Source organism: Manis javanica, chromosome 2 (assembly GCF_040802235.1).
Source record: "Manis javanica isolate MJ-LG chromosome 2, MJ_LKY, whole genome shotgun sequence".
Taxonomy (NCBI): domain Eukaryota; kingdom Metazoa; phylum Chordata; class Mammalia; order Pholidota; family Manidae; genus Manis; species Manis javanica.
Genome location: NC_133157.1, coordinates 18,703,202 through 18,715,368, shown reverse-complemented (window position 1 = coordinate 18,715,368; position 12,167 = coordinate 18,703,202). Strand labels below are relative to the sequence as shown.

Below are 12,167 nucleotides of genomic sequence, written 5' to 3'. Positions count from 1 at the left end.
GTCTCCCCCATTAACTCCAAGCCCCAGGAGGACAAAGAATGTATCTGTTTTGCTCATATACAACAGGTTGCTGAAGGCTGGCTCATACCACAGGTGCTGGATGAAAACTTTATAATGAGTGAGTTAATGAAAAGTGTTGTTACAGGATCTCTTTGCTCATGACTTATTTATAGTTAATTTCTAGGAATAATCTGTAACATTTTGTTTCTTGATCTGCTTCCCAGACACGCTTCTTAGCTCCTGGGAAAGCAGAGGAATAAATGTTACCCAGGAAGATCCTGGAACTGTGTCTGTGAAGAGATTAAAATAGCAAGCAAATGCTATTGTAGGGGAAGAAAAATAACTTTTCTTTTCCCAATTTAGGTTCTTGGCTGAATCTCTGTAACAAAAGACAGATTAATAAGAGAAAAGCATCCAAATTTATTTAAGGTGAGTTCCGTATGACATGCGAGCCTTTATAAAGAAGTGAAGACCCTAAGAAGTGGTTAAACCTGAGTGTTTGGGGCTTAGGTTTAATGAAGAGTGGAAAGTCGTGGTAAAATGTGATAGGACAAAAGGGCTACGGGCTGTGTTGTAAACTGGAGGAAATCTAGCAAGACCTGTTCCTATTCTTCTCAGAGTCCTTTGGGGTCTTGGAGATAAGAATGTTTCTTTTCTCTGATACGAGGGCTCTTCTCATGTAAGGGTCCTTTGACCTGCTTCAAGGAAAAGTCGGAGTCCTTCTGTTACGGAAAATACTGAAAAAAAAACCTGGACTGGATCACTGACAGAAAAATCAAGGAGCACTCGGAGGTCTTGGAGTGTTGAGGCTTTATTTCACACTGGTGGGCTCAGAGGGCAGTAGTCTCCCAAAAAGTCTGAGCCCTGAACAAAGGCAAAGGGAGCAATATATATGTTTCTGCTTCCTTACCTGTAACATTCCTACGTGCACAGCAAGCGAGCAGGCAAGGGGAAGGGAGTTTCGGAAGTGAACCTTGGGAACCGGCGCTTGGCAGAGCAGGAAACCAAGCGGCTGTTTTATTTTTGTTTGTGTTGAGGAGGGGGCGAGGCGGAGGGAGGGGAGCCACCTGGGCTAGATTGCTGTCCTCGTAAATCTTTCCCTATCACTTCCTGCACCTGCCATTTCTCCAATTCTTTCGGCTTAAATTATTCAACATACCAAGGTGCCATATCTTGGGGTGGCTTGTCCCGAACCCCATCACTATTATAGTTCATTGGAGGATAGATATTATCTCTCTACCATTAGGAAGATTTGAGAATATGATCTTAGTCTCTTTATACAGTTGACCCCTGAACAATGCAGGGGTTAGGGCCACTGATCCCTTGCACAGCTGAGAATCTGTGTATAATTTTTAACTCCCAAACTTTACTAATAGCCTACTGTTGGCCAAAAGCCTTACTTTTAACAAGTATTTTGTATAGATATTACATACTGCACTCTACAATAAAGAGGAAAAAAATGATTTCAAACTGTCACAAATCTCCAAAACTTTTCCAATGTACTTATTTTTAAAAATCTGCCTATAAAATAAAACTATATAAAAATCTGTGCAGTTGAAACCCATGTTGTTTAAGGGTCAACTGTAATTATTTTCAGTATAAATCAAGAGAGAGTAACGGTTAACTATGAACCATCAGCATTCCAATGTGGAAAATGTATATGCAGAGGCCAGGAAGCTCTTGCCCATGAGGTCCCAAGTGGGGTTGGGAGTAGGGCTGGGGCATTTAGTTCCTTCATGAGTTTCCCATGGAGGAAGTCAGGTCTTCACACTGGATTTTGTCACAGGACTATTACTTGGCCCCATGGAAACTTTGAATGAATTAGAAAAAGGTGCTCCCTGTGGGTAGAGTGGGTGGAATGTGGGCTGGATTTTAGCATATGCTTACTTCCGTGCACAACCTGTGAACAACCTGTTCAACCATATGCAGTGCCCCTGCAAAGCATTCTCTCTTGAGCAAGCATTTTGAGGTGAACTTCCATTAACCAAGTACACTAGTTTGATGGATAAAAGCAAAAGTCCCACTGAATATTTTTTATTGAGAAGCCACCATCACAGGGATCCAGATACCTATGTTATCATGAGTAGTGAGTGCATTCTAAGCTAGTTACATGTATTAACTAATTTAGTCCTGACAATAACTCTATTATACTATTATTAACTCCTTTTTAACATAGGAGGAACCTGAGCCCCACAGAAGTCTCAGGTCACCCAGCAAGGAAATGATAGTCTGGGATTTGAACCCAGCAGCTGTCTGGTTTCCTTAGCCAAGGCAATGAGAGACCCCACTTCTCTTAGTCACTGCTGACCTGGGACCTGGAAAGATTTCCATTTGCCCCTGCATTTTGGTTCCTGAGCCACACTTCAGAATGGGCCCTTTATTTTAAAGATATGCTGATACATACCTTCATCAGGGGTACCAGGCCTGGAAGCCACTCTGTACCCTTGGAGGGCAATTGGTTCACCTTCATTTCCTAATTATTTTGGGAAAACCCCCCAGGGTACCCAAGTTCTAACAACGAACACCTACTCAAATAATCAGGAAATACAAACCAGTCTCAAAATTTCAGAGGATTGTCTAGTATTTCTGCTTTTACACAATAAACTTTTGAAATGCTTCAACAACAACAACAAGAAACCACTCAAATTTGTAGATATTTAGATGCTTTGATGAAGCTGGCTGTTAGAGGAACCCTTATGTGAAGGTTTTTGTTAAGTGGAAGACCAGATTTATAAATCAAATAATTACCCCCTAACCAGATAAGAACAATAGCTTCCATTTCCCGGCATTTCTGCAGACTAGAAACTGTGCCAGGGCTTCACATCCATCATTTCTCTCTCTTTCCATAAAGCTTTACTGTGACATAATTCACAAACTGTACCATTCATCCTTTTAAAGTATAAAATTTGGAGTTCTAAGTATATTCACAACGGTGTGCAACCATCACCACTAATTTCAGAACATTTCCACCATTCTAAAAAGAAACACCCTACCAGTTAGCAGTCACTCCTCATTCCCCCTCTCCCGCCCCCAGTTAGCCACTAAACTACTTTCTGCCTCCATAGATTTGCCTGTTCCAAACATTTCATATAAATGGAACCATACAACATGTGGTCTTTCGTGCCGGGATTCTTTCATTTATCCTAATGTTACCAAGGTCCTTCCATATTGCAACATGTATCAGTACTTCATTCCTTTTTATAACCAAGTACTATTCTATGGTATATGCCACATCAGTTGATAGGCATTTGGGTCGTTTTCACTTTTTGGCTACCATCATTTCTTTTAATCCTCATGTTGCCCTTAGAAGTGTGTATTGTCCTCTATTAATTGAATTATGTTTTCTTAGAACATCAAAAATGACAAATCTTCCCAAGGAATCACTGACTGGACTTCCAGAGACCAGTCAAGAACTCCTTATATCAGGGAAGGATAGGTGTTATGAAATTTAGCCTTCTTTCCAACCCTACCCCTGACCTAATCAAATGAAAATGACCTGTGCCATGAATGCTGCTCCTCTTTGAAATACTTCTATAAACAAGTTCTGGCATTTTATATGCTCAGTGTTTGGCTATTCTAGATCATCTGGTCTTTCCCACAGCCCACAAGATTCTTGCAGAAGAGCACAGTGGATCAGGGGTTTCACTGTGCACCCTGGCTGGATTGAAATACCCCATCTGACATTTCATAGTGGTGTGACTTTGGGCAAACTACTTGTCTGAGTTTCAATTTGTTCATTACAAAATGAGGTTAATACCAGTACTTTGGAGTTGCTGTCAGGACTAAGTGTTCATGACAGTGCCTGTCATATTGCAAACTCAACCATTGGCTTCCCATCTACCCATTGGCGGTGGGGAATGTCTGTGTGCTACTTCACTTCTCCCAATGCACACATGATGGGTCTTTGTCCCTAATCACCCCCACATTCTCCTTTACTAACTTCTCATTCCCCAGGTCTCATTCTAAATGCCACTTCATCCAGAGTGCCTTCACAGACACCTCCATACTCCCCTTCTTTGTTTTTAAAGCACCCTGCATTTTTCTGTTGATTACTTTATCAGTTTCTAATTTTCTATTTATTTTAATCTATTTTTTTGTCCATAAACTGTGCACTCCACCAGAGGTCTTGTTTGTTTTGCTCTCTCCAATATCGTCAGTGCTGACAGTGGTCTAGGATCAAAGCAGGCATTCATCAAATATTTACAGAAAATAGTCCAAACCTTTCTTAACTCGGGTTTGGAAAGGGAAACCATCCTCCCCCCAATCACCGCAGTGAGTGGCAGATGCAGCCGTAAGTATCCCTATCTGCAATCCAGATTCCATCCGCAGAGGTTGGCAAGAATTTTCGTTAACCTGCCCCCTAATGTAGTTTGAGTGCCAAGGAATGTTCCAGAAAGGGAGAAAGTAAAGCAGTATGCAGAATAAAAGAAGGTGATCTGGTTTGGCCCCTTCTTTCTGGACTGTAATGTCAGTTTATGGCAAAGTGAGTGTTTATGGCAACAGAGAACCAGCAGGACAGCGACAGGCATAGAACCTGGGAAGCGCCAGGTGTTGAAAGCAGCTCGGGCGTAGGGAAAACACTGGACAGCCCCTGCGCACGCGCATTCGAGGCGTCCCACTGTTCCTTCTTCCGCCCCTCCCCTTCCCGCCGAGGTCTCTAGACGCCAAGGGAAGTCAGCTGACGCGACGCTGCGGAGGTCGTGAGACGGCGGGCCGGGCGCGGCGCACAGCGCAGGCGTAGATATCGAGCGGCTGGGTCAGCTGACCGGAGGGGGCGAACCAACCTATTTAGGCCGCGCGCCTCGGCCTCCGTTCCTCCGCCACCATGGCCAGCCAGTCGCAGGGTATCCAGCAGCTGTTGCAGGCGGAGAAGCGGGCCGCCGAGAAGGTGTCCGAGGCCCGCAAGCGTGAGTTTCGGGGTGGGGCTGGCCGGGCTTGACGCAAGTCCGAGGATCGCGGCCAGGCCGCAGGGAGGTGGTAGGTGGATGAGGCCCGAAAAACTGCTGGGTTGGAGGGGTGGTTACGATCGCGGAAGCTTCTGCGTCCCAGAGCTCCCTGGGTCTGAGGCCCTGGAAGGCCTGTGAGCCTACTGGAAGCTGCGATGCCGGAGAGTAGCCGTGGAGACAGTTATCGGCGGGTGTGCTTCTTGGGAAGTGGGTAAAATGGGCTGTCCGAACTCGTTTCCCCCTTCCCACTTGCACCTTTGGGTTCCTCCGTCTCAGTGAAGAGCCATCATCTACACTGTTGCCCAGTCTGAAAAACACAGAATCCTTTTTGCCACGACTCCCTCGCTCGTTCGCCACGTTTAGTCAGTCGCTAAGGTTTATATAAAATCTGTTCACTTGTCCCCTTCCCTGCAGCCAGCATCTTAATCCAGAGCACCAAGCTCTCTGAGGCTCCCATATTGCCCTAGTTATTCCTAAAATGTTTTTACAGTGCGGTTAATAGGTGCCAAACGCATTGCACGTGTGGTCTCCATCACGGTATCAAAGTGCCAGAAAAGGAAGCAGATATTTACACGAGTTGCTGCGAAGATGAGGGCTCGAGTTGAAAAATGTAAGGTTGCTGAAGCATTTAGGGGTGGATCTAGTCAAGGCTGGTGAGTGGGAGAAGGCTTCCTACCCCTCCGCCCCCTCATTCTCCTCACTGTTGTCAGAACCATCCCTGTCAAGTGTAACTATGACTTCTCAGCCTTTACAGTCAACAGATGTTTAGTGCCTACAGGCTAAAGCCCAGATTCTTTAATCTCACTCCTAGATACGCTCCACCAGACACTGAACCACTGTGATTCCTCAAAGGCACCTTGGGTTGATTACGTCTGCAAGCCTCTGTGCAGCTGTTTGCTCTGACTGGACGAGCCTTTCTCTGGTTTCCTCTCTTTGTTGTCTAATTCTTAGTCTTCCTTTAAGTCAAAATTCAGGCAACTGTTCTTCCAGGAAGCCTTCTCTGATGTCCTTCTTCCTTCAGTCTAGGCCAGGAGTCCTTCCCAAGTGCTATTTTCTGTCACTGCAGTGAAATAACCTGTTTCATTATATGGCTCAGTCACTAGACTGAGCTGCTGAAGAACAGGGGCTCAGGGACTGTGTCTAATTTAACTTTTTGTTTCCCATCTGGTGAGTAGATTTTCAATCCTATTTTACAGATGGAGGAAATGAGGCTCAGAGAGAAATGATTTGACCGTATCCTGGGAAGCAGCATAGTTAGGGGGCTTAGAGGCCTTCTTTCCCATGCAAGGGTAAAATACTATTAGTCTTAGTACAGGCTTACCTCATTTTATTGTGGTTTGCATTTTTTACAACCTCAAGGTTGTGGCAGCCCTGTGTGGATCAAGTCTGTTGGCACTATTTTTCCAATGGCATTTGCGTATATTGGTAATGCGCGAAGTATTTCAAACTTTTTCATTATTGTATTTGTTACCGTGATCTGTAATCAGTGATTATGACACAGTGAAAACTCACATGATGGTTAGCATTTTTAGCAATAAAGTGTTTTTAAAGTTAAGGTATGCCCATTGTTGTTTAGATATAATGCTGTTGCGCATTTATAGACTAGAATATAAACATGGGCACTGGGAAACCAAACGATTTGATTTGCTTTATTGTGATACTTGTTTTACTGCAGTGGAACCAGAACAAAAATATCTCTGGGGTATGCCTGTAATTCTTTGGTGTTTCTTCTAGTATAGACATTAACACTCCTACTCCACATCAAGTAGGTTTCAGGCATAGCTGTAGTACTGTCTTGAATAGGCGTTGCAGAATACTCTGTATTTCACAGGAAAAGCTTTCTTTGAGGGAGCTGAGATGGGAATAAGCCTTTTATTCTCTTGACTGCAAAGTTCTGTATTCCTCACGGAATATTTCTGATGATGTCCTTGATACAGTATTTCCAGAATGACTTCTCAGTTTGTCCTGTGATGGCTCATGAGTAACAGATGTTGTATTTTTTGGGTGGCTTATGAGAACATTGGTGGGGGGGGAAATGCAAGAGCAAATACTTGGACTGTGGTAAGAATTCTGAGTGTCCTGGAGGTAGGGGTCATGTTTTATATCATTTTTTATCCCATCAAGCCCGATGCAGGATCTTTTATATCTCAAGTAGCTCTTACATATTTACAGAATGAATTTGTTTTAAAGCAGTGAATTTATGGCTAATATACATCTCAGAATTTGCAATAATTAGGAACAAGTATTGAGAAGAGCAACAATTTGAAAGAATTGCCTTTCTTGATCTGCAATTATAGTTGACTCGCCCAATTAGGAACTGGGAAGAAGTGGTACATGATGTGGTAAGATGGTCCAACGCAAATTTTTCATGAAATCATTGTTTTGAGTTATAAAATTAAAAAAAATTTTGTGATCTGGTTTATTTCATGGGAGTGAAACAAAATACTGGCTTCCACACTTAATGCCCGCAAAAGCAAGATTTTCAAGAAATATGATTTCCTATTCAAATATTTATTTTTGGTTTTTGGAGAAGCCTCTCAAAATTGAACTTGGAAGATGTAGACTGACAGGCATAGAATGGCATTAAGTAATTGATCAGGAGCTATGGGAATTGGGAGTGATAAGGAGAATGGTATTGTAAAATTATGTGAAGCTTGCATAATAGGCTATAAATGTCACATTTTGTTGGTTTGGAAAAGATCTTTGCCTTTGAAATATGGCTTTGAATATAGCTGCTGAGGAGGATGGCATGTGGAGTGGATTGGAATAGTGGGTGTTTACAGCGGACAGTAGTAGGATTTAAATAATACCCGAGTAAATACATAGGTGCATAAATAAACAGGATGCTTAGAGATCTGTTAATTGTTTCAGACTAACTTTGTGGCGTGTTGGTATCATGGGGTCATTATGTATTCAAACTCCTGTTCTTAATCAGAAGGTGAAAGGTTTAATTAATCTTTATTTATCCACATGGGTTGAGTGGGATTTGGGCAATTGATATACAGTGATGTGTAACAAAGGTCACTTTTAGATGCAGGATGTCTTTTGCTTTGAATTAAATAAATGCTCGGGTTGATTGTCTAGGTTGCTTTGTTTTTTCCATTTGGTTATCTGAGAGGTTTGGTGAGCAGAGAATCAAAGCAAAGAGCATATATGTTGGTGTTATGGTCTGTTTTCTGCAAGCTCTGATAGAGCCTAGAGAATTTTTCCAGCCATAATACTATTCTAGAAACCAGGGTATCTGTGTCTCATCACTTCGTAGATTCTTGTGCAGTTTTACTGTCCAGTGCTCCCTGTTCAGGATTCCTTCCTGGAACTACTTTCATTACTTACTTCTGTGTAACACAGGATGGTTTTAGTTTCCAATATTACATCATCTGTTTCATAAGTAACATTTTAGGTTGATGGCCCTTGAGAGCATATTAGCCTCCTTGCTAAGCTTCTAAGCTGAGTTCCAACTGTAATTAGCAGCATACTTAGGTGTTTACTTCTTGGGAAGAGGATGAGTTCCCTAGATGGCTAATGTCACCCATTTTATGTTGGTTCTTAGTAATTGAGACTAGAGAATATTCTGACACATTCCAAAATTTTCTCTTTCATTTTTGTGGTCTGTAGTTATAGGAGGGGATCCTTTTTATCTAATAACTTCCTAGTTAAGTGCAGTCTGTAGGAGGCAGGAGCCCACTGTTAACTCAATCCTTATATCCTTCTTTTCCATATATGTGTCTTGGGATTGTATCTTAAAACTTTTTCTTCATGTACTGTTAGAATTTATCATTTCAGTCTCTGCTTCCTTTTACTTCTCTTTTAACCACTTGCTGATGTAACTCTTTCCTTTGAAAACAGGAAAGAACCGGAGACTGAAACAGGCCAAAGAAGAGGCTCAGGCTGAAATTGAACAGTACCGCCTGCAAAGGGAGAAGGAGTTCAAGGCAAAGGAAGCTGCGGTGGGCCTGGTTTATTTTCATTATTGCTTTAGTTTTTTGAGGGTTTCCATTTCCTCTCTTCCTCCAGGTGCTCAAAATATCCAACATAGCTGGATTCTGACTCTGATTCTGGTAGATATTTAAAAATGTTGTTATTAGATGTTCAGACTGAGTTTTTAAGACTGAATCCTAGTTTTCACTTACTCAGTCACTTAAAGATCTTTTGAACAGTTGACATGTGCCAGGTTCTGTGCAGATTCTGGGAGATCAGCTGTGAACAGAAACAGAAATGGTCCTTGCCTTCTGGAGCTTAGCTTACAGTCTGGTGGCCAGGGAGACTCAGTAATAAAATACAAGCCACCCAAACTTGCAGCCATGAAAAGGGCTGTGATGGTCATAAATCAAATGGAGCTCCACTTCAGTGCAGTATAGAGGCATTTGGCAATAGTATAGGCTAGACTACAATGTATAACATGTAAAATGGAAAATTCTGGAAAGGAGAAAGGATGGGGAGGCTTCACTGAGAAAAGAAACCCATCAGGACTCTGGAATAAAGGTTACAGAAAAAATGCAGACTGGTTTTAAAAAATGGAAGTGATTAACCTATATAATTAAAAAGCCAGGTGAAGGGCTAACTTTATCTTGATCCAAGAACTTAAATACTCAGGAGTCTATTTCCATCTCTGAACTCTGCCTTTGGGATTGTGGGCTTCATTTTCAAGTTCTACATTGTGGCCTCCATTAGTTCCAGGTACACACCCTCCCAGGTTCAAGTCCAGTGATTGAAGACACGTGCCTCCCTCTTAGTAATTAGTAGCAAAAGTTTCGTTCATCTTTGTGTACTGGGTGATTACAGTGCTATTAAAATGTAAAATGCTTCTCTAACTCTTGAACTGAGGTAGATTAGTGCTGGAGATTGTCAGACTGCTTACAGAACAGTGTAGACATATTCTTGTCAGGGCATCCACATCATCTTATTTCTATATCTGTGCTGCAGTTGCTTAGAGAGCCAGTGTCAGTACTGGACTATGAGCTCTGAATTTTTCTAGGAGTGTTCCATCATAATCTCTTTAGTTTTGAGACAACTTACTGAGGCTTAGCAGAGATTATATTCATAGAACAGAGGTAGTGGGGCTCCCCCCAACCCCAAATTGGGGTTATAGACTTTTAAAAACATGAGTTAGCAGCTGAGCTAACTAATATGAAGTGCCTCAGGATATTCCTATAATATGAACAATTACAGTTTAGTATGAAGAGCCCTAAGTTTGAACTCTGAAAACTTGGCTTTGAATCTTTGCTTGTTTACTTTATCCTCTTTGAGCCTTGGTTTCTTTATCTGTGAAAGGAGAGTGATAATTTCCCTGTAGGTTATGGAGAAACAGGAAACATGAGAGAATGGTTTGTAAACTAATGTGTTCTACAATACGAAGGATTATAGTTGTTAATGTATATGTAATGAGGGAAAAGCAGGTTAGGTAATACAAAAGATGAGACAAAAAAGTTAAGTCTTCAAGAACCTGATGGGTCATGTTCTAATGAAGTAGGCACAGCAGTTAACAAAAAGTTAGCCATAGTGGGAAGGCAGTAGAAGGTAAAAGAACTTGTTGATCAGTGTTAAATTGTGAATGGAGACCGCATTAAATTGTGAATATAGTAAAAAAAAAATTTGTTAAAATGGGGCAACAACAAGAAGTTAGTTTTCCTGCCACTCAAACCTACAGTTCTCCTTAGAGACAGTCGCTATTAAATTTCTTGTGTATTGTTCTAGAATATTCATATTTGAAAGATTAGATGTCATGTATTCATAATACTGGTGAATCTACGGCTGAATTTAAGAGCTAAAACATTAACCAGGAATGGCGAAACTGTATATTCTTCCTGAACTGTGTCCCCCTTATGTTCTTGGGTTCGTCATTTTTAAGAGCCTTTCTTTTAAACACAGTTTATCTCCCTCTTTTTAAACTACACAGGGAAACATGCTAACTGAACTGATACTATTCTGTATCTTGCTTTTTTCCCCTTAAACTGCATATTTTACAGCTCATTCCACCTTGCTATACACAACTACTGTGCTTTTCTTAAGGGCTGAAGAGTGTTCTGTAGTATAGATGCACCATAATTTGTTTAACCAGTTCTCAGTTATTGGGTCTCTGTGTTCATTCCAGTCTTTGGTTAAGGCTGTCATTAGACTCCAGGGAGATGTCCATATATTGCTCTCTGGGATAATTTGCCTAGCAGTGGAAATGCTGTGCAGTTTACTTTTTGATACATGTCTTAAGGTGGTCACTGAAGTGATTACATCAATGTATGCTCCCATTCACTGGAAATGCCAACTTCCTGTGTTCTCTTTAATCATGAGGTTACATTGCCTGTTGCTATTTATGTTTATTGATGAGACTGGGTTTCTCCAAAAGTAAGAAAGTAGCTGACTGAATGTTGTTCCTGGCTGACCAGAGCATTGACCTGATGTTCCTGTGTTGTTGCTCCCCAACTCCAGGCTCTGGGCTCTCATGGCAGTTGTAGCACTGAAGTTGAGAAGGAGACCCAGGAGAAGATGACCATCCTTCAGACCTACTTCCGGCAGAACAGGGATGAAGTCCTGGATAACCTCTTGGCCTTTGTCTGTGACATCCGGCCAGAAATCCATGAGAACTACCGCATAAATGGATAGGGGAAGGAAAAAGAGGCACCTGTTCCATGGACTGGCATTCTAGATGACTTCATGGAATATGAAGCCTTAGCAAAGCTTGAGTTCTATTTCTGTGAAAAGGCATTAAGTTATTTCTGTATATTATATAGTAGGTACCTTCACTTTTTGGAGAATAGCAAATCTAGCTGCTTTGTACAAACTTAGAGCCTATCCAAAGATTTCGTCTTTTTACCTTGTATTTCTTAGAAATTTAATGGGTATACATTGTCTGTTTTCCTATGCCTTTTAGCTCAAGCAACATATATATCAATACTGACTTTTTCTTTCTTAGATGTAGTAAGAAAACCTTTTTTTTTTTAAGAAAGAAAGGGAAAGTTTTTTTCCCTAAAACTTTCTTGAAGGTCAGGGGCTTTATCTATGAAAAAGTAGTAAATAGTCATTTGTAGTCTGTGTGAAGCAGCAGCCAGCCTTAAAATAGTAATTTTTGGCTAAGGGTTAGAACAATGAATATTAGTGTAATTGCTCAGGCTGCTTTTAGTTTCTCTTAATCAGAATTACTAGATAATAGAATTCAAGAACTTTTTACGTGTTACTACTTAGTATGTGTACTGATAATCATTTAAAAGTAAAGACTCTTGTCACACA

At 41.3% G+C, this 12,167-nt stretch overlaps 1 protein-coding gene across 1 annotated transcript; it reads left to right on the top strand.

The window, feature by feature from the left end:
* The first annotated feature begins 4,724 nt into the window (after positions 1 to 4,724).
* On the top strand, positions 4,725 to 12,167 carry ATP6V1G1 (ATPase H+ transporting V1 subunit G1). Its single transcript, XM_017654026.3, has 3 exons — positions 4,725 to 4,907; positions 8,793 to 8,893; positions 11,370 to 12,167. Exons 1-3 carry the CDS (start codon positions 4,826 to 4,828, stop codon positions 11,541 to 11,543), a joined length of 357 nt encoding a protein of 118 aa, XP_017509515.1. The 5' UTR covers positions 4,725 to 4,825; the 3' UTR covers positions 11,544 to 12,167.

Coding starts and splice junctions, on each gene's coding strand:
- ATP6V1G1 (XM_017654026.3), top strand. CDS start 4,826: ATGGCCAGCCAGTCGCAGGGTATCCAGCAGCTGTTGCAGGCGGAGAAG. Junction 4,908..8,792: donor GGTGTCCGAGGCCCGCAAGC/GTGAGTTTCGGG, acceptor CTTTGAAAACAG/GAAAGAACCGGAGACTGAAA. Junction 8,894..11,369: donor TCAAGGCAAAGGAAGCTGCG/GTGGGCCTGGTT, acceptor CCCCAACTCCAG/GCTCTGGGCTCTCATGGCAG.